The sequence below is a fragment of the Sus scrofa genome, chromosome 8 (genome assembly GCF_054392235.1).
Source record: "Sus scrofa isolate SSC_HxYL_T2T_F1_AM1 chromosome 8, Sscrofa_HxYL_maternal_Yorkshire_Landrace_v2.0, whole genome shotgun sequence".
NCBI classification, from domain to species: Eukaryota; Metazoa; Chordata; class Mammalia; order Artiodactyla; family Suidae; genus Sus; species Sus scrofa.
Genome location: NC_139390.1, coordinates 135,589,995 through 135,611,538, shown reverse-complemented (window position 1 = coordinate 135,611,538; position 21,544 = coordinate 135,589,995). Strand labels below are relative to the sequence as shown.

General features: G+C 39.0%; 1 protein-coding gene and 1 long non-coding RNA gene across 2 annotated transcripts in view; one reads left to right on the top strand and one right to left on the bottom strand.

Moving 5' to 3' along the window:
• The window catches only part of LOC106504767 (uncharacterized), a 120,609-nt gene that overhangs the window by 32,794 nt on the left and 66,271 nt on the right, over positions 1 to 21,544 (bottom strand). The gene's annotated exons all lie outside the window — the stretch shown is intronic.
• The window catches only part of MMRN1 (multimerin 1), a 59,469-nt gene that overhangs the window by 14,089 nt on the left and 23,836 nt on the right, over positions 1 to 21,544 (top strand). Inside the window, exons 2-3 of the mRNA XM_005666992.4 lie at positions 8,108 to 8,227; positions 12,314 to 12,420. Coding sequence (XP_005667049.3) covers positions 8,108 to 8,227; positions 12,314 to 12,420 — 227 coding nt within the window. The remainder of the gene's footprint in view (positions 1 to 8,107; positions 8,228 to 12,313; positions 12,421 to 21,544) is intronic.

Genomic DNA, 21,544 nt, shown 5'->3' with positions numbered 1-21,544 from the left:
ATCTAAGAGAATAAAGAGTTTCATTGTGAGGTCCACTGGCAAGAAACCAGGAGGCAGGGCTCTCTAGTCTGTCCCTTCCATCCAGGGCTCAGGTGGAAATAAAAAGTGTTAGAAAGATTTCAAACTTGGAAGCTTGTTGGCTGAGCAATCCCTATATGCTACTCATGTTGCTAGAAGCTAGGTTTTCCTTATTGAAGGGCTTCTCACTTCATAAAGAGCTCCAGGGGAAAATTTCTATTCTTTGAGTTCCAGAGGTTCAAAATGAAGGATACCAGCAAGTATCTGTCATTTCCCGTGGCTCTTGGCCTAAGAGTAAGGCTTAATCACCAATCACCTCCTAGTTCTGGCCCTCAGGTTTGCATCTCTTTGTTATTGCAGGTAGCCTGGTTTTAGAATTGTTTCTGGAACAGATCAGGCTTACATTGTACATGGTCCTTTGCATTTGTGGTCCTTCTGTAGCCACTGGTTGGTTACCCACCCCCCAATAATTGGCTCTTCGGTGGTAATGAGTAATAATTATTTCCATTAAGTGCTCGGTTATAAGCACTACTCCCTGTTCATGATAAATCCAGCCTTCTTTGGTTGTTCGGTACTGATCAGTATCTAAGTTGAGAGTCAGCATCCAAATACTGAGGCTTAAACACTCAGAATGAGTACTAGAGCCTTAGGACCTGGGTTTGGGGTTGTGGCTGTGCATTTTGAGGCCTGATCAGTCAAATTATTTCCTTATCAGTCTTTTGGGGGCCTGGATAATGTACTATGACTGCGTCTTCCGTCATTATCAGCAGCCAGTATCTCCCCCAAAATTTCTTTCCTTCCGGTCGTGAGTAGGCCTCTCTTTCCATACAGCCCCATGTGCATGCATGACAGAGAAGGCATACTGTAGAATCAGTATGAATGCTAATCGTTTTCTTAGCTCTAACATGCAGGGCTCTTGTGAGGGCTACGAGCACTGCCTTCTGAGTAGACATACCTAGAGGGGGGCTTCTGCTTCTAGGACTTCCTGAGGAGGTGCTGTTGCATACCTAGGCTTTTGGAGTCCCCAGGGCATGAGCTGTTCCCCTCACAAACATTTCTGTCCCTGGATTTTCTAAAGGCTGTTCCATCAGAGCAGGTGTGCAAGAATAATCACTTATTTGTATGTACAAATGTTGCATAAAATTGCAGCATTTTATGGCCTTTCACAGTCCAGCCTAGTGGACATTGTCATTTCCTTTAAGAACCTCATATAAGCCTTTGGCCATGAGTCCAAAGTTAGGAATCCCAATATGATAAAACCCATCCATTTCCAAGAATCTTCATGATCGCCTTCTGGTAGTGGGTACAACTATTCTACCTAAAACTTTCATTCCATTTGGCACTAAGTTTCTTTGTTCTTTTAATAACTCACATCTTAGGTATTTTGCAATTGGTTGAGAGTTTGTGTCTTTCCCTTGGAAACTTTATTTCCCTGGTCTGCCAGAAAGTTTAAAGTGATGATTATATTTTTGTCTGAAATGCCTTAGTTTTACTAGAAAATAGAGTATCAACCCCATATTGGAGTTAGACTCCTTTAATTTAATTAGAAATCCCTAAGTCCTTGGCTAAAACTTCCCTGAAAATAGTGGGGGCATTCTAAAATCCTTGTGGGAGTACCATCCAACAATATTGTTTTATATTATTCTCTGGATTGTCCCCTTCAAAGGCAAACAGTTCTTTGGGATTCAGGGTTATGTAGTAAGAAGCATCTTTTAAGTCCAGAACTATAAACCAACAGAAGTCTGTAGATAAAGTTGTAACCAAAGTGTATGTATTTGGTACCGTGGGATGTATATCCTCTACCACGTGGTTAACAGCTCTTAAATCTTGTACAAAATGATCATCTCTGGTCCAGGATTTTTGTACCAGCAGGACTGGAGTGCTATGTAGGAATTAAGAAGGTCATATCAATTGGCATTTTTAAAATGTGGTTACCAAAGATTTATGCTTTCCTCCACGGGCCTCTTTTAAAATCTGCTGCTTTGTATTTGGAGCCTCGGCACTGGTTGGAGTTTTACTACTACTGGGTCACTTGTCTTAACTCTCACTGGCCTCCCATCATCCAAACATCCTTCTTACCTTTTATAAAATGTTTTCAGGGATTTCTGATTGAGACTTTTCCCCAATTATAATAAAACCGCTTGGACGTTTCCATCTTTTTAGATCATCTCAGTAGCACGGCGTGTTATTTTTCTAATTAAATAGATCAGAGTTTGAAAGGGGAGAGTACACATGTGCAGATATCCTGGGTTGACCTTGGTCATTTAGACCTGTGGGAACTTACCTCAATGGATATTGCCCTGCCTGAGGCAGAGGACTCGTGGGCTGAGTTACAGGGAGGGGAGACCAATCCCTTTTGACTCTCTGGTAAGGAAGGCTACAGGGCTAGGGCTGGGCCTGAAGCTCTAGGATTGATGAAAACATCTTGACTCTGCTCAGAGCTTCCTCCTGTCATATGGGGGTAGGTGACCCTTGGGAGACTCCTGTGGAGGAGTCGAGATTATCATCGGGCCTTGACTCAGGCAAGAGGGCTGTTTCTGAGGGGTTTTCCTCTGAACTATAATTTTCCTTTTCTTCTGCAAGTTTTTAATTTGATATAAAAACCCAGTTTGGTTTTGCTGCTGGGAAGTATACAAAGTACTTAGAAAAATGAGTCAAAGTCAAACTTTATGAGCCCTCTCCTTGTATCTGCCTACTCTTGCTCTAAGGACAGCTGATAACCACAACGCAAGGCAGAACCAAGGGCAGAACAGCCAGGAGTTCTCCATCTGGGAGCCCATCCTTTCAGGAAAAGCCCTTCATAAAGCTGAGCTCTGCAGTTGGCTGACTGGATTTGCTCCGTAGCAGTGCTCACAACAGTTTGTTTCTTGGCCAGCAAAAATAAGCCCGGAAAGGACTTTCCCAGCCTTCCCGCATTGGGCCTGATATCAACCAGCATTTTGATCAAACTTGAAGGCTGTATGATGCAGAGACATTGGCTGCACCTGGAAAACCCTCACGTTCATGGCAGATGAGCTTGAGTGCCAGTCTGAGCCTTGGAGCACACTTTATTCCTTCATAGGAAGCACCAGACCTTTGCTCCCTCAACTACTCTCCACTTTAGTGCTTGTTTTGGGGGGTTAGCCAGCTTTGCTGAGAACGGAGGTTTGGAGAGAGAGCATACACACAAACAAGCAACCACTAAAGTCAAAGCTTGGTCAGTACCCCAGGTTTTAAACCCTAGAGCTGCAAACAGTCCATAGATGGCTAAACGCTAGAAAAGGACTTCCCCCCACTGCCCTCAAAACGTAGAGGGGACTCTCACGGACTCGAGAGGCTGGAGAGAGAAAGCAAGAACTTTAGGATGGAGGAACCCATTCCTTCTCCTAGTTTGGTTTCTGAAAAGAAGCAAGCAAATGCAGTCGTGACTCTCTACACCTTGGCTATTAGAAATCCCTGGAGAAGCCACGGAGTAGCATGAACAGTCTCAAAGATGACCACCTCGGATCTGAGGATTCGTTTGGGGACCACTGAAAAGCTTTCCATCAGAGATGATGGTCGGAAAAGTAGCCTCCACACACATGCGGGGACTGCCAGGGACTTTGTCCAAACAGTTCCAAGACTGAAGCCAATTTGGTCAAAGGAGCCTCCTCGTTTCCTCCCACCCACATGAAGGTGGGCCTACCTCCTGCAGAGGAGCCAGGAAAGCCCAGACTCTGTCTCACTTTCCACCTTGAAAACCTTACTCCACGAGGAGGAGGGTGGGAGAGGTGAGCATATCACCTTGAAAAAGTGAAGTGAGGAGGCCGGCTGGGACTCAGAGCTGCATCTGAGAGAGGACAGAGCTTGAAACACCCAAGCCCTCCCTTCTGAGCATGCTGGGGTTTCATCTTCCTGGTAGGAAACATTTTCCCTCTCAGCACAGATCCCAGACAAGGCAATCTAGACATCTGGGCAACCTCCCGGTAGAAGCCCTTCAGCCCCAGGCTTCCATACAGCCCGGGGTATTTAGCGCCACTGCCAATGTTTGTTTCTCCTGGCAGAGCTTCTTTTTGTTTTGTTTTACATACCTGCATAGACAACTAAGAGCAGTGCAATGCTAATACCCTGCTAGCTGGCTCGGAGGAAAGAGACTTAAAATTCTCACTGAGAAAAACTGACGTGTGTCCAATTGGTTAAAGGCCTCGTCCTTTGCAAGAAACGTGGATAAAGCTGTTTTCCTCCCCTTTCGCCTTTCTTTTGCAAACAAAAACTAATTGTAAAAGCGTATTCTAAGTCAAAGACCCATTCTCAGGCCATTTCTCCCCTGACTCCTCAAGCCGATATTGGGGCCAGACAGTGTTCTAAAAGAAAGTCATTTTTATCTTTTTTGTAATTCCAGTACACCATATAAAGTAGGAAGACATACAGCATGCCAAGAACATATCGTTTATAGAATAAAAGCACGTAGCTAAAGAGCCTTCTTATCAGAAAGGACAGGTACAAACTTACTGATGGAGTTCTATACCCAGACGATTCTTCGATATTACCTTCTTTAGAAATATCTCATTTTCAAAATACTTCAACCTTCTCCAGCCACTCTTTAGATGTGCTTTTAAGAGCTCTTTTCAACAGTCTCACTAAAAATTCTCTTATGAAGTTTTGCTTGTGTTTTGGAAGACTTTTTTGCTTTGTTTTACTGTTGGCTAAATGAGGTGGAGTTTGACGACCATAGTTCTTATTTAAACTACAGTTACCTAAAATTCCTCTTTGTCCTGGTACTGCCGTATCAAGCAGTCATCCTTAGATTCCTATGTGTCTAGTGACATTGTCTCACCTGCTTCTTTAATCTCTGCCTCTTATTAACTCACTCTAAAGACACAGGTGTGCTTTTTATTCCATCCTGACCACCCATTTGGAAATAGATGATTTTTTTTTTTTTTTTTTTTTTTTTTTTTGTCTTTTTGCCTTTTCTAGGGCCGCTCCTGCGGCATATGGAGGTTCCCAGGCTAGGGGTTGAATCAGAGCTGTAGTCACCAGCCTACACCGGAGCCACAGCAACTAGGGATCCGAGCCGTGTCTGCAACCTACACCACAGCTCACGGCAACGCCGGATCCTTAACCCACTGAGCGAGGCCAGGGATCAAACCTGCAACCTCATGGTTCCTAGTCAGATTCGTTAACCACTGAACCACGATGGGAACTCCTGGAAATAGATGAATTTTCTTCTAGCTCCCATTGTACTCATTTAACCCTTTATGCTGCCCCCTTTTTTTTTCTGTGCTTACTCTACTCCTTAGATTATCATCACATTTTTCTTTTTCCCCTCTTCCTGTTTAATTAACAGGTATACTGTTGACATTTTCCAATTGGGAAGCCTTTTTTTTTTTTTTTTTTTTGTCTTTTTTGTCATTTGGAGGTTCCCAGGCCAGGGGTCCAATCGGAGCCGTAGCCACCAGCCTATCCCACAGACACATCAACGTGGGATCTGAGCCACGTCTGCGACCCACATCACAGCTCACACACCACCAGATCCCCAACCCACTGAGCAAGGCCAGGGATCGAACCCGTAACCTCACAGTTCCTAATCGGATTCGCCAACCACCGTGCCACAACGGGAACTCCGTGGGGTTTTTTTTTGTTTTTTTTTTTTTTCCCCTCAGCATAACCAGAGCAAAATGACACCAAGGAGGTTTTCTGGGTGGAAATTCCTCTAACCCAGGCACAGAGCATGTTTTTTTGGAGTGGGGAGTTTTTCTGATTTAAATTCCCTCTTTTTCCCTTTACTCTCCCGATGGTAATCCGGGCTGGCTCCATTGAGAATTCACAACTGTATCAAGATCTCTAGGCAATCCTATTCAAGTGGGGAAAAAAAAAAAAAAAAAAAAAAAGACCCCTGCATAAGGCAAGGTTTCTAGTTAGGGAGCAATGTCTTTTATCTCCTGAGTCAAAGGACTCTCATTAATATGGGGTTTAATATTTTACTACAATCATCCAAAAGCCAACCCCTATTATCCCATTCTAACAAGACAGATATAGACAAACATGGACAAAGAAATCCAAAGGCCTGGGACTCTAACTCAGTCTTTAAATACCTCAGCCACCGTAGCTTTTTATATTGTCTCCCTTCGGGTGTGATTCTAACCCACAATCCTGAGATGGTTATTAGACAATATAAGCACAGGCTAAGAAACTTCTTTTAAAAAGGTTACTCACCCAAGAGATATCTGATCCAGGAGCTGTTTCTTCTCTTAAAAGTAAAGTAGCATCAAGGAGCCTGGAGAGCAGCAGCAGGGAAGCAGGAACCAGACAGCGGACCCTCTAGACAAGTCTGGGGGCAAGGGCCCTCACCCTGCTCGGGGACCACAGTGCACACAAGACCTGTGTCCCTTCATGTTTGCCAAGGTTGTTACCAAAGCAAGGACTCTCTCCCCAGTGGGCACAAAAGCCAATACCAAGGCAGCAGCTTTTGAGAAAATTAAGGGCTTTTATTGTGAAGTCTACTGGCAAGGAAATAAGAGACAGCAATCTCTCAACCTCCTCCACCCAGGGCCACGGGTGAAATTTAGGGGATTAGGGAAATTTCACACTTGGAAGCTGATTGGCTAGTTTTGAATTAGTCAATATAAGCTCCCCCTGGTGCCAGAAGCCAGAGTTTTCTTGTTGAGGAACTTGACCATTTCATAAGGAGCTCCCGCGGCAGCATTTCTATTCTTTGAGTTCCATAGACTGAAGATTCCTGGTTCTGGGGTTTTCTTAAAGACATGGGTTTATGTCTTGCACATGCCCAGTACTGTCTCTGAAAAATAACTCCAGGTTTGATTCATCAACAACTTATTCAAGGAAGCAAAACAGAAGGCTGGTCCTGTTTCATTCTGATCAATCAACCACCTATTTAAGGAGGCAAAGCCAGTTTAAATTTGTCAGTGTTTTACTGCTCTTTCAGACTTAATAAGAATGATGTTATTTTTGCTATTGTAAACAGTATCCCTTCAGAATTTGTTGTCAGCACATCAAACTGTAATTGAGCTTGGGAGTTCCCATTGTGGCACAGTGGGAACGAATGCAGCTAGTATCCATGAGAATTTGGGTTCCATCCTTGGCCGTGCTCAGTGGATTGGGGATCTGGCATTGCTGTGAGCTGTGGTGTAGGTCGCAGATGTGGCTCGGATCTTGCATTGCTGTGGCTGTGGTGCAGGCCGGCAGCTGCAGCTCTGATTCAACTCCTAGCCTGGGAACTTCCATATGCTTCAGTTGCGGCCCTAAAAAACAAAAGCATAATAAAAACTCTAAGTGATCTTAACCACGTGGCTAAACTTTTTATTAACTGTGAAAAATTTTGTATTGATCATCACTAAATTGCTTATAATCATTTATACCTATTTGATGTTTTTATTATAATCATATCACTTGCTGCTAATAACAATTATTTTTTTTCCTCTTATGTGATCCTTACATTATCTTTTTTCATTTTACTGCACATTCTTCAATAGAAGTAATGGATCTGGGGAGTTCCTGTTGTGGCGCAGTGGTTAACGAATCCGACTAGGAACCATGAGGTTGCGGGTTCGTGTCCCTGCACTTGCTCAGTGGGTTAACGATCCGGTGTTGCCGTGAGCTGTGGTGTAGGTTGCAGACGTGGCTCGGATCCTGCGTTGCTGTGGCTCTGGCATAGGCCGGAGACTACAGCTCCAATTTGACCCCTAGCCTGGGAACCTCCTCCATATGCCGCGGGAGCGGCCCAAGAAATAGCAAAAAGACAAAAAAAAAAAAAAAAAAAAAAAAAGTAATGGATCTGGGTCTGAGTCACTATCTCAGTCTAATATTGATATATGTCTAAGGAAAATCTTTCATTTCAACTTAGCTCACAGCTAAACAGTTACATATTCTGGTTTTTAACTCTGATTTATTCTTAATTTACTTTAATCTTACACTGTCTCTTTACTGTCCACAAGTACAGTAATATAGTATTTTCTCTCATTTCTATATATTTTAAAGCTAGATGTCAATTTTTCAAGGTATCTGACACGTAGTACTGGCAATAGATGTAGGTTTATGAATATAATTTTGATAAAAAGAATTCCTTTTTGACAATGATATTTTTTTCTAACAAAAATAATCTCTTCCTTAGGAACTGGTGTGCTTATGTACACACTAGATTATCTCCCACAGTGGTACTGGACAACCAAGTCACTTATGTCCCAAGTGGCAGAGGGCCCTGTGGCTGGACCAGTGGATCTTGTCCTCAGAGGTATGTAATGTTTCTTAAAAATAGCCACTGCTTGTATCATAATTGTGTGTGACCTGGAATTATACAGAAAGTTCCTCATCCCGGGTGCACATATGTGTATTAGGGTCAGGGCAGGGTCATTACATTAAACTGCATGTATGATCATATATAAGTTAAAATGGGAGTTCCGGTCATGGCACAGTAGAAACAAATCCAACTAGGAACCAGGAGGTTGCGGGTTCAATCCTCGGCCTCACTCAATAGGTTAAGGATCCGGTGTTGCCCTGAGCTGTGGTGTAGGTCACAGACTCAGCTCAGGTCTGGCGTTGCTGTGTCTGCGGCGGAGGCGGGCAGCTGTAGCTCAAGTTAGACCCCTAGTCCAGGAACCTCCATATGCTGCAGATTCAGCACTCAAAAAGACCAAAAGACAAAAAAATAAAATAAATTAAAAAAAAAAGAAGAAACTAATAACCCTTTCCTCCTATGGGTGTTTTGTATAGATTATGCGAGGTAAATGAATATGCTTAGCCTAGCGCCAGGTACTTTGTGAGTATTCAATGAATGTTAATTATTATGTTTGTTTCTCTTTTTATTTTTACTATAACTTATTCTATGACTTGCCCAACAATCCTGTCCTTTAATTACTTATGAAACTCATACACAGTTTTAAAGATTTATTGATGATTTCCCTTTCATACTTGGCCAGAGAGAAGACCATAACTGGGCAAGCCACAAGCTGCAATTATGCATGGTAAAGCAGCTAGGTGGCACTTCTCTTCTTGCGTCTATTTTAGTGATTCATATTTAGGGTTTTGGGGGTGTTTTTAGATGCAGTATTTTATTTAATTAATTTAAAACAGATTTTTCAAGTATAGTTGATTTACAATATTCTGTTGATTCCACTGTACAGCAAAGTGACCCAGCCATACATATAAATGCATTCTCTTTCTCATATTATCTTCCATCATGTTCTATCACATGTGATTGGATACCCAAGGGTGAAGAGGAGAGAGTGGGATAAACTGGGAGTTTGGGGTTATTAGATGCAAACTATTACTTTGGAATTGATAAGCAGTGAGGTCCTACTCTAAAGTGTTTTTTTTTTTTTTTCAATTATGTAATTGTCCTAAAATATGGGGCTGAGTAAATGTTAAGTTCTCTGAATTTATACAGTCACAGTAGCTCAGCTGGGGGTGTTTCAGGAAAGCCTGTGATAAAAGCTAAAATTGTCATTCAGGCCATGATGGCTAATGTTATGCAAATTGTTATACAAATAACTCAGGCAATGAGTCTGACACATCAGCAATCTGGAACTGTGTGCAGTAAGGATACATAAAATCCAAGGTGTTTCTTAGTCTCTCAAGGAATAGCTAAGGTTCATGGTCCGGAGAGCTAAGCACATCTTAGGGATTCGGGAGAGCTGAGCTCCAGTTCTGCTTCTGGCATTTGCTCCCTTTGTGACAATTTCCTTGTCAACGTGAGACACAAAGAATGCATTGTTAATTCTTACTAATGAAAATATTACCGCAATAACCCCTATCATACCACCCTTCTGAGTTCAAGGTTAGCTTTTTTCTCTCTTTAAACAAACTAGAAATACACATCTTTATTCTCATTTCTTACCTTTCTCTACCTTTTAATGGCTCTTTCCATTTATTCATTGTTTCAGTACATATGCAGTGCATGGCACTTTTCCTTTCTCTTTTTAAGTCACTTTTTCTTTTTTTCTTTCTTTTTGTAAATGTCTGAGCCACAGACACCAGGGATCCAGTTTGCCAAAGTAGGACCATTGAGTCCAACAGTAATGCACCTAACTTCAGGAGCTCATCCTAATAAACTCTAGAGTTCCTTCTCAAACTGATTTTCTGTTTATTTGTAGCTACTGGATTAGAAATGATATTTCACTGGACAGTTAGTTGCTGAATATAGTTAAGGAAATAAACACAGATAAATCATTAGCCCGCTTTCAGAGATGGAAGGCGTCTTATAGCTCATTTTAAAATTGAAGTGTAATTTCACACATAATTAATTGCACATCACATTATAGCCGAAACTAAAATCCAGTCTGTTATAATGCATTTCCCACATGTAATCAGCATTTATCCCTGAAAGCGACTACTGTTGTCTCCACACAGTCATATGTGACAAACTCTAGATGATAACAGGGAAGGCTGACCTAGGCAGCATAGACTAAAACCCCAATTTGATCAATTTTATTTTAGATTTTCTTTGGCGGCACCCATGGCATGCGGAATTTCCTGGGCTAGGGTTCGAACTCACGCCTCAGCAACGACTTGAGCCACTGCAGTAACAAAGCTGGATCCTTAATCTGCTGTGCCACAAAGGAATGCTCCAGTTGGGTCAGTGTGAAATATGGGACTTTGAGCAAGTGATTCCATCTCTCTGTTCTTTAGGTTTCTCATCTCAAATTAGAATAATACTTTCCTCATAGAACTAATGTGAGGATTACACAGGGTAATAGACGCCCATCTCACATGACAGATATTAGCTAGAGTCATGGGAGTAAGAATAATAGGGCCAAATTATGTTAATGACTTACATTGATATACATAAAGCCTGCAGTTTAGTGCCGTTCGTTACCTATATTGATTGTTAATTTCAAGTGTTGCAGTTTCTTCATTTCCCTTTCATGGTTACTTCTCAGAAACATTTTCTCATGTTAGACCCCTTTCCCTCCCACTCCTCTCTCTCACCTCTCTCTCAGAAAATTACTACATGAGAGAAGTAATATGTTGTAGCATTTAAAAACTTGAGAGAAGAAAGTGAATGAAATCATAATGGTGATAATTTTAATTAGATCACTAATATCTAATTTGTTTTGTTTTCTGTTGATTTGGAGGAAAACAGATCCCTTTACTACAATGATACAAGAAATAATAAGGACTGAAATAAAATATTCCCCTAAATGCTGTAAAAATCAGAATTAAAAAAGTTAGTTTTTTTTTGTTTTGTTTTTTTTTTTTTTTTGTCTTTGCTATTTCTTGGGCCGCTCCTGCGGCATATGGAGGTTCCCAGGCTAGGGGTGGAATCGGAGCTGTAGCCACCGGCCTACGCCAGAGCCACAGCAACGCGGGATCCGAGCCGCGTCTGCAACCTACACCACAGCTCACGGCAACGCCAGATCGTTAACCCACTGAGCAAGTGCAGGGACCGAACCCGCAACCTCATGGTTCCTAGTCGGATTCGTTAACCACTGTGCCACAACAGGAACTCCTTTTTTTTTTTTTTTTTTTTATGGCTGCCTTGTGGCATATGGAAGTTCCCAGGCTCGTGGTAATATTGGAGGTACACTGAGGCCTGTACCACAGCCATAGAAACACTGGATCTGAGCTGCATCTGCAACCTATGCCTGCAGCTTGAGGCAATGCCAGATTCTTAACCCACTGAGTGAGGCCAGGGATCGAACCCACATCCTGCCAGAGACAACGTTGAGTCCTTAACCTGCTGAGCCACAACAGGAACTCCCTTAAATAAGTTTTAACATTGGTTTAATGAAAAGCATTATCAAGGGAAAAGTTATATTATCATTAGAAAATGTAATGATAGGCATAAATTTAAAGTACCAAAAGTACTATCTTTAATGCTTTTTTAATGTGTTTCAAGAAATTTGTTTGACAATAATATCGATGATAAAGATTAAATAATAATAAGGAGGAGAACAGATAATACTTACTGAATGCTTATGATATTCCAGGAATCATCCCAAACAGTTTTACATAAATTACTACTGATATTTTTTTTTTCGTTTTTTAGGGTTTTTTGGTTTGTTTTTTTTTGTCTTTTTGCTATTTCTTGGGCCGCTCCCGCGGCATATGGAGGTTCCCAGGCTAGGGGTCCAATCGGAGCTGTAGCCACCGGCCTACGCCAGAGCCACAGCAACGCGGGATCCGAGCCGCGTCTGCAACCTACACCACAGCTCACGGCAACGCCGGATCGTTAACCCACTGAGCAAGGGCGGGGACCGAACCCGCAACCTCATGGTTCCCAGTCGGATTCGTTAACCACTGCGCCACGACGGGAACTCCACTACTGATAATTTAATGGAAGACAAATAATCTGTTTTTTCCTAACTGATCTCCTCTGTAGATCTCAGAAGGTATCAAATCCTATCTATAGGATGCAACATAAAATTGTCACCTCATTGGAATGGAAGTGCTGCCCTGGATTCAGTGGACCAAATTGTCAGCTAAAAGGTATATTCTAATATTTATTTCATAATGATGATTAGAAACATACAACTCCTAAAGAATAAGCAACTGATTCCAGTCAAGAAAAGAGTTGTATTTGCTTTTTGAACTAAAGTTAATTAACATATAGCCATACTATGGAGAGTGTTATTTCTTTAGAGCCTTCTAAGTTGGTAACTATTGTAGCGCCCAGAAATCTCTTAAGCTATGCTTGAACTTCTCTCATCATTTTTATATTGGTTTCACATGGAGCATAATTTGAGCCCTGACTAAATATCTTACTTTGCCTTAGCTATATGATGTATACCTATGCTTTACTAAAATATCAGATATCCTAGTTTTATATTTTAAAATAAACTATCATGAGAAGCGATCCTATGTAAAAATAAGACTACACTCTAGTTTTGTTCCAGTTTAATTATTTGAAATCATTTTGTCTATGGATGAAATTCAGTTTTAAAGAATATACAAATATGGCATAAATAATTCTGCCTTTTTAAAAATATCCTAATGGAGCCATTTTTTCAACAGATTTTAAGAATGTTTCGGTGGCAAGGCTGATCAAACGCATGGTAACCTGCTGTGGCCTAATATCCATGTTACTATTATTTTGCTTTTGGCTTTAAACAGATTTCCTTTGAAAAATAAGATATGGCACCAACATACATATTTTAAATGATTGAATATTACAAGAAAGGCCATTAGGACTACTGGGGATTTCAATCAGCAGTGTAAGAGACTATGATTAAAAATTAATGCAAGTGTGGAGAAACCATTATGATTCACATTTAAAAAAAAAAAAAGAAAGTTGTAATACAAAAGCTCTAGGAAGCTTGCAGTTTAGTTAGGGAGATTATAAATGGTTCTTCCAGCCCATTCAATGAGAATCTGTAGGCAAATTTCACTGTAATGCTATTTATTCTGCATCTGGCCTGAATTTCAGAGATGTTATAAAAATTTAATAGATTTTCAGAGTACAGTATGAACGTGTACTTCATTTATAAACGGGTAAAATAAAGTTTTAAACAAAACGTTATATAAATCAAAAATATTTGGAAACAAGGTATTTCAGTGTATTCTAAAAAAAAAAATCCAAATATGATCCTGCTTTCAAAGGACTTCTGATTTCCATGAGATGCACAGATATACTCACTGTGATAAAACACATTTCTTTATAGAAATAGTGATAACACATATTTCTGTACATGGCAGATGGTTAAGCATTCTAGAGATTATTTAGAATTATATTTCAAAAGTCTAAGATTAATTTGAATATTCCTCTTCTATTTGAGGAATATTAATTCCATTATCATTTCTGAAAGAGTTTGTGTTTGTTCACAACATACCCTTCCAGAAATTTCGAATGTTGTGACACACCCTTTTGTACACTGGGGCCTTAATGCAGACAAATGGCAGCAAGCAGAGTCTGGATGTCAAAGTAGGTCATGGGCTCTAGCTGATGAGGATGGTGTTGCTTCATTATTCTTCCTTTTCTACCTGTTAATAGATTATTAATCACCATTGTGGACTGTTTACACCTAGGAGGAAAAAAGAATAGAAGTCCATCCTTATAAAAACACACACAAGAAACAAGATTAGTTGACAGTGTTTAAGTTCTACTGCATACTGTTAGTCCCTTTTTTTCAAAGTACTATATAAAACATTTAAACCGAACCCAGTTTAGCTTTAATTGTTTAATGGCACCTTGTGTTCTAATGGAAGCAACCTGTGGGTATCTAGAATCCTGGCTTTACGAATCCTCGTCTTGAATCCCCGCTAAGAAACATGTCCCAGAATAATCCTGACAATGGCTTTCTGTCACAATACTACAATTAGAATTACTTCTAATTCAGGTATCTGCTGATTAAGCTGCTGGTGGGAAGGTTTTCTTTCGACTGAAATCTATGGTAGGAATGATTTTCTAAGGGCAGATATGCCCATTGCGTCCTGTTGACATAAATCCATTCTATCACAACTGTGATTCCCAAAGAACCTACAGTTGCTGCTCCCTACAATCTTCTGACCATCCTAGTCTTCCCTTTTACGGCAGCACATCAAAGCTGTTGAATTTTTTATTAGTGCAATTGATGCACTGGTCGTATCAAAGAACTACTGTGTCCCTTTGTCCCTGGAACCATTCTTCATTGTCTCATCTGTCCTTGGAGGGGACGGTTGCACATATTTCCTTCTGATGCCTACCTAATCACATGCCACGCTCCCCCCTCCCCTTTTCATCACCCTTTATATATGTGCCAACAGTCTTCCTCACGTGGGGGAGGAAATTGTCAGGTTTCCTTTGACAGCACTCTCCGCAACCACGTCTCCTACAACAAGCAGTTCCAAACATGGCAAGAATAATCAGTGTGGCTGATCCATTCTTTCAATCGCTTCAGGGCCCTCAAGGGTTTGGAATAACCTGGTTATGCAGCTCCCATGATAATTACTTCAGTGCTGGTCCTTTCCAAGAGAGGACATTATTTTAGTCATAGAAAATTTGTAAAATACGATGTTAATTTCACAAATCCTTATTTCCCCAACAAGTTTCCTCCCCCCAACAATATAAACTTCATAATAGAAAAGTAACAATTTCATTTCCATTTAAATGGCAGTAGGGAGGTCTTTTTAAATATACCAAAAGATCAATAGATCAGGAATAAAATGGAATTGCTGGCAACCCTACTCTCGTTTATTTCTCCTCGTTCACTTTCTACCTTTCTCTTTTTCTTTTTCTGTATCTCCCTTTCACTCTAGACCTGTCACCAACCTGTTAGAAAGGGATGCTGTGATTCAGGATCCATAGGGCCGTTCTGTTGTTTTATTCTCCAATATGCAGTTAATAATATTACTAAACCTCTATGCTTCCTCTTTTTACTGCAACTCAGATAGTCAAAATTCTTTCTGGTTATAAATTATAGATTAGCTTGTGAAACCATCAGTCACACTATCAAGAGGAAAGTAAGTTTTTAAAAGTCTAAGTGAATAGAATTTTGATGCGGAAAAAAAGGAGCATTAAAACCAATGGCAAAGTGAGAGTTTTTATATATTTCACACTTGTTATACCTTTTTGAGGTTCAACAAGTTTGCCTTCAGAAAAGGACCTAGATTTGTGATATGGTCTCCAAGGCATTTTTTTAAAAAATGTCAGTAACAATATACTTTTTAAACCAATTTTATAAATTTGCAATAATGCTGGAGTTCCCATTGTGGCACAGTGGAAACTAATCCAACTAGGAACCATAAGGTTGCGGGTTTGATCTCTGGCCTTACTCACGGGGTTAAGGATGCAGTGTTGCTGTGAGCTGTGGCGCAGGTCACAGACATGGCTGGGATCTGGCGTTGCTGTGGCTGTGGTGTAGGCTGGCAGCTGTAGCTCCGATTAGACCCCTATCCTGGGAACCTCCATATGCTGCAGGTGCGGCCCTAAAAAGAAAAAAAAAAAAAAATTGCAATAATTTTTTTTTCCAGTAGATGTCTCTAAAATGTTCTAAAGTAGTACAAGGAAATTGTGGCTTGTTCTGATGACACAAAGGACAAAAATTTAAGTTCAAATATTGTTAGGTTAGAGAGGAAGAAAGAAAAACTTCTTTGCAAATTTGTTATTAGAAAATCCAGTCAAGTTTAATCATATCTTCTATCTATTGAGGAAAAAGGTCTTTTATAAAATTGTTTTATCAAATCTATCAGTTAGTATGAAAGTTGAAACATGCAACCATGCAGCTATTCAAATAAACTGACCCTGCCATATGTTGTGATTCTAAAAAAAATTTCATTTCACAAATGCTGTGCACTAATTCAATAAATCATGTTAAGAGCTATTATAATGTTTTAAATATGGGGCTTCTCTAGTAAGATTATTTTAAATATTACTGTTATAATATAAAATGAAAGTTATAATATTTAAAACAGGAAAAGAACTCTATATTTCTTATGCTTTTGCATACCTAATTCTGCTGGTGGTAATCAGTGTTTTCCTCTTTGAAAAAGAACTTTCCTTCCTATAAGCCTCTTGCTCAATGAAATTATGATACCTATCAAACAATACAGTGTATTTTCAGTCTTTGCTGCACTAAATTTCCTTCTTCTATTTAACTGCTAAATCTCAGTAAATCTTTTTATATGTGTACTGAGCATCACCATGCAAGCATTCACTTGGTATCAAAGAATCAGCTGGAAACTGGCCTTGTCAAGCCACATGGGAAGATTTCTCATTCTAAGGAGGAGAGAACATGCTTCCTCATTACTGAATTGCCGTGAATGACTTCCTCCCTCCACGTGCCTCGAAGGCCTGGAAGGCAAAAAAAGAAAGAAAGAGAGAGAGAGAGAGAAAGAAAAGTCTCACAAATAACACCTGTCTAATAAAAAAAAAAAAAAGGAAAGAAAGAGACAGCACCTCATAAGGAAACTGTTGCTCTTGACATTTGCTGACCTGGCTTCTCTAAGTCCTTGATCCACCAAGATCAGAATTTCTAGTGCAATAAAAAAGGAGTAATTGTATGGGGAGAAGAGGAAAAAAATCCAATTTTTAAAATATATTGAATTTTTTAAAAATTGGAAGTACACAAAGATCTTTAGAAGTTATTTGACTTAAATAAATGCCCTTCTGTCTCAGCATCAACCTCTTAGAAAGGAGCAAGAGAAAAAGAGACTTAGAAATTGTACCCTATGGAACAAAGCAGAGGTCTGTGTTTAAGTGCAAGATAGGTTGCCTGGAAAACCTAGAGTCATGGCAGTCCTGCGGTAGAGAATACACTGGGAAGACAGAAAGATTGCTAGATGAAGCAATAGAAGAGCATGGATCAACCAGGAATTTTATCACAGGACAGTAACTGACTCCACTTCAGAGATCTTATCACAGCTGCTCCACCAGCTAAATCCCGAGAAATAAATTGGAATGAATGCAAGTATTGAACTCCAGTCAACAAACAGAGCAAAGATAATCTACTGAATTTGTTAAACAGGCATTTCAGGTTTTTAACAGCCTTGGCAGAGACTCCATCCACTGAATTCTAGAGAAAAGAGGTTCGTATGACAATTGGATCTCAAAGATCTTTGTGTGATGCTTAATAGTTGTTTCGTTTACTTAGAAACAATTAGGAGTACAATTTCCTAACCTATTTTCACGTGAAACAATTCATTGACAAATAATGGTAGCTGAGAGCAAATGGGAAGTTTTATGCACACATATATCCCCCTCAAATGGTTCAAGCACACAGAAAATACCCCCACTTCGTGTGTCTGTCTGTCTGTGTGAGATCCCTTGCTTTACCAGTACTTTTCAAATAGAGAATATTCAATGAAATGCAATGTTATAATCTCCACGTTAAGTATACAACCTGTAATACTTTATAAGTGAGATGAAGATAGCTATTTCATTAGAATATGATAATGCAATATAAAATAATGACTTACTATTTATCATAAAGCTTTGGCAAAGTACTTGGAGTCACTGGAAATAAACCCTTTGTAAAATGCCGTGGTGATTGCTCCTGGGGTCACTGCATGTAGTTAGGGTCATGAGCGCCTCAACCAACAGTCTGCCTCTTGATTATGAGGATGGCGTGGGAAGGGGCAGAGGCCATATTCAAACATTTGACAACTAACTCAACATCAGTTAATACATAAATCAATGTAAAAATCAAAAATTAAGAATGTATTACCTTTTATTTTCTAAAGTTAATGCATATGTTATCTTTATAAAACTACCTACAGAGAAATGTAAATCAATTCACTCCTACCGTGCAAATAATTTCTAAATAATTAATTTCTATAAATGATTGGTGTACTCTTTCTTCTGACATGATGACATCAGCTTAATGACATCTCTGTCAGAGAGATGATTTAATATAGGGAACTGCCTCAATCTCCTTTAAAGACGTCTCCATCAGATTTAGAGCCATTAGGTGACATGATATATCAATCAGTTATTAATTTCTTGTAGCATCAGTGGTATTGCCATATGTCTGAATTATTTGTTAGATATTATTGAATTAACAATGATTGCATCCCACTCTTTTCAGCCTGTAAATATTGTGTGCATTTTTTAACATTTAGTATATTCATTATGACATAAATCATAAAAATTCTTATAGAATGTCCTACTTAATTAAGTCACTGAACTTTACAAACCTTACTTGGCCAAACTTAGGACATTCTAAATCAAGGAACATAAACATTTATTGTATTTGTGAGTTTTGTCATAAAATTTTCATCATCATAGAATTTATTAGAAAATCTGTTTTCTTATGTTTATCCCTTATTAATTTTGTGTCAAATAATATATATAAATATTTTTCATATCTAAAACATTTTTATCAGTTTTTAAATTATCTCCAGCTTAATAATATGATCATTTTTTTCCTGACAAAATTAAAAATGGATTGACATCTCTATTAGGATGCCATTTTTGAAAAACCAATTATCTTTTTTCTTTTTATAGAAAACCTTGTTTTCCAAATGCTAAACATAAAACTGATTTGAAATATTATGCCTGTATCAGAATTATTGTGTCAGGTGGTTTCATAATATTTTTCTCTTCTGAAATGATCTACTATTTCAATTATATGGTAATGTTAAAAATTCTAATTTTTTCTAAATATTTTTATTTTATTGATTTTTTGTTAACATTTGATAAAATATTTCTGAAGTTTTTTTCATTTCAAAAGCTTTGTTTTACTTGAAAATTATTATTACAAACACATTTCATGAGACTAATTTCATAAAGTGCTTTAATATTTTTCTCTTGATCACAAACGAATTTTGACAGAAATTGAATGTCATGGGGAAAAATAAGTCTAGCTATTTTATTTTTAAAGAACATAAATTTAGATCACTATTTGAAACTGACATCTCCCTATCAAGAAAAAACAGTCCACTGACTTTTATTGAAAATTAAGTTGATATTTCTTTTAAAAATATTATTTATGTTTTAAATTTAATTGATTTTAATATTGATTTGATATTTTTGATTTTGATATTCTATATATCAAAAGATGTTTCAAACTAATTGATTTTTGCACTGGATCATTTGATAATCCTGGGCTCGTTTCAATGTTGATAACACTTCTATTTTTTCCCAGGTTAAAAACTCATAATATCTAAAAGAAACGCTTTGAGAATGTAAACTTTTGTTTTTTTTCCAGTGTTTTTAATAACTTGTTATAAATTGTTTAATAATATTTAGCAAAAACTATGTATTGAGAACAATCAGTAAGTACTAACAAGTAAACTAAAGTAAGCACCAATTTGGTAATTTTAACTGCTGCAAAAGTCATAAATAATGATAAACTGATGATTCCACTAAACATTGAATGTTTCATAAAATCAAGGTCATGCATGAAATGAGCCCAACAAGCTGCTAGTTCTGCAAAACAGTTTTCAGATAGGGTTAGACGAGGAATTCCATTTATTATGTATCCTACAAGTTTTCTCTTTTATCATGAGTCCACAATTAACTTGGAATTAGTTGATGTTATAATCTATTATAAACTAATTTGATCAAGTATCGTACTGTATCATTGCATATATTTGCTAATAGGTGCTGCTGTATTTCAATATTTCAATAACTGGTAGGTGACATTGGTACATACCCACTAAACACAGTCTTGGAGCTGGGCTATGTGGAAGGTTACCAAATGGGCACGAGGAGCCACATAGCCTAGGCTTCGAGTGGAAAGGCTCTTTATTTCTGAGATATTCTAAAACTGTCAGTGGGCTCTCGATTCGATTGCAGGGAAAAGGGCTCAAACACGTCACATGCTTCCACGCGCAGGAGTCCCTCTTCAGAAATCTTAGGTCCTAACAATGGAGAGATTGATATTATCCAGAGGAAGGAAACCGGCAACGGTGAAAACCCTCTTCCACCCCCAACCCACTTCACGTACTTCTTATAAAGACCTCCTTCTCTATGAAATGCTAGGAGACTCAGGGTTTTTATTCATTAGAGTTTTAATAAATCATGTCTTTAACATGCGCCCTTGTTATCAACAGGCACGTGTGGCTGTTTAAAAACCTATGAAGATCTATTTCTGGATGGCAATTTTAACTGTAAAACATCTGGTATTTTCTGCCCTATAACATTGAATTGACTTATTGGAATCAGAAAATATGGCAGTTTGTTCTAAATAAGTGCTTCTTAACCAGAGCCACACATCAAAATCACCTGCAGAGTTTAAAAACTATATCCATACACGCTCAATTCCCCAGAACAGAGCTACTGAATCATAATTGTCAGGTGGGGAAAGGAACAGACCACTGACACGTAGTGTTTCAAAGTTGACAGGTTCTTTTGATTTCTATTCATGATGAAAATCCCCTATTCTAAAGAAATGTTTTTTGTTTGTGGGTTTGCTTTTTCAGGGCTGCACTCGCAGCATATGGAGGTTCCCAGGATAGGGGTCTAATTGGAGCCACAGCTGCCAGCCTACACCACAGCCACAGCAATGCCAGATCTGAGCCTCGTCTGCACCCTACACCACAGCTCAGGGCAATGCCAGATCCTTAATCCACTGAGTGAGGCCAGAAATCAAACCCGCAACCTCATGGTTCCTAGTCGGATTTGTTTCTGCTATGCCAGGATGGGAACTCCCTAAAGAAATGTTAAAAAAAAAAAAAAAAGAAAGAAAGAAAGAAAGAAAAAGGCAAAACAATATGTATTAAAAGTTAATGATAGAGGAAGAAATTTGAAGAGCAACCTTGTTTGCATGCCGCAAAGCAATCTGGTCTTTGTTTTTACCGTAATTATGCATTGCTTCCTAACAAAGCCCTCTGCCTACCAAGTTGTGGTATGCATTTCAGTGCACCAGCTCTTTTCCTTTTCTTATGATCTGGCTCAAAAAGGTAAGCAGTAAGAAAAAAAGAAGCCATGGGTTCATCCTGTTAAACCCACCTGTTCCTTTTGCTGCAGATACTCAACAACCTGTGTTCTGAGTGCTCTTCCTCTACTAAGAGAAACCGGGGATGTAATGACATGGGAAGTTGCTAAGGAAGATTTATCTTCACGCTCTAGTCCACTGATCCTCAAACTTAGTGTGCTTTGCGATCACCTGGAGAGCTTGTTAAACCACAGATTGCTGCCTCCTTCCAGAGTTTCTGAAATTAGCAGGTCTGGGATGGGGCCTACAAATTGTATAAG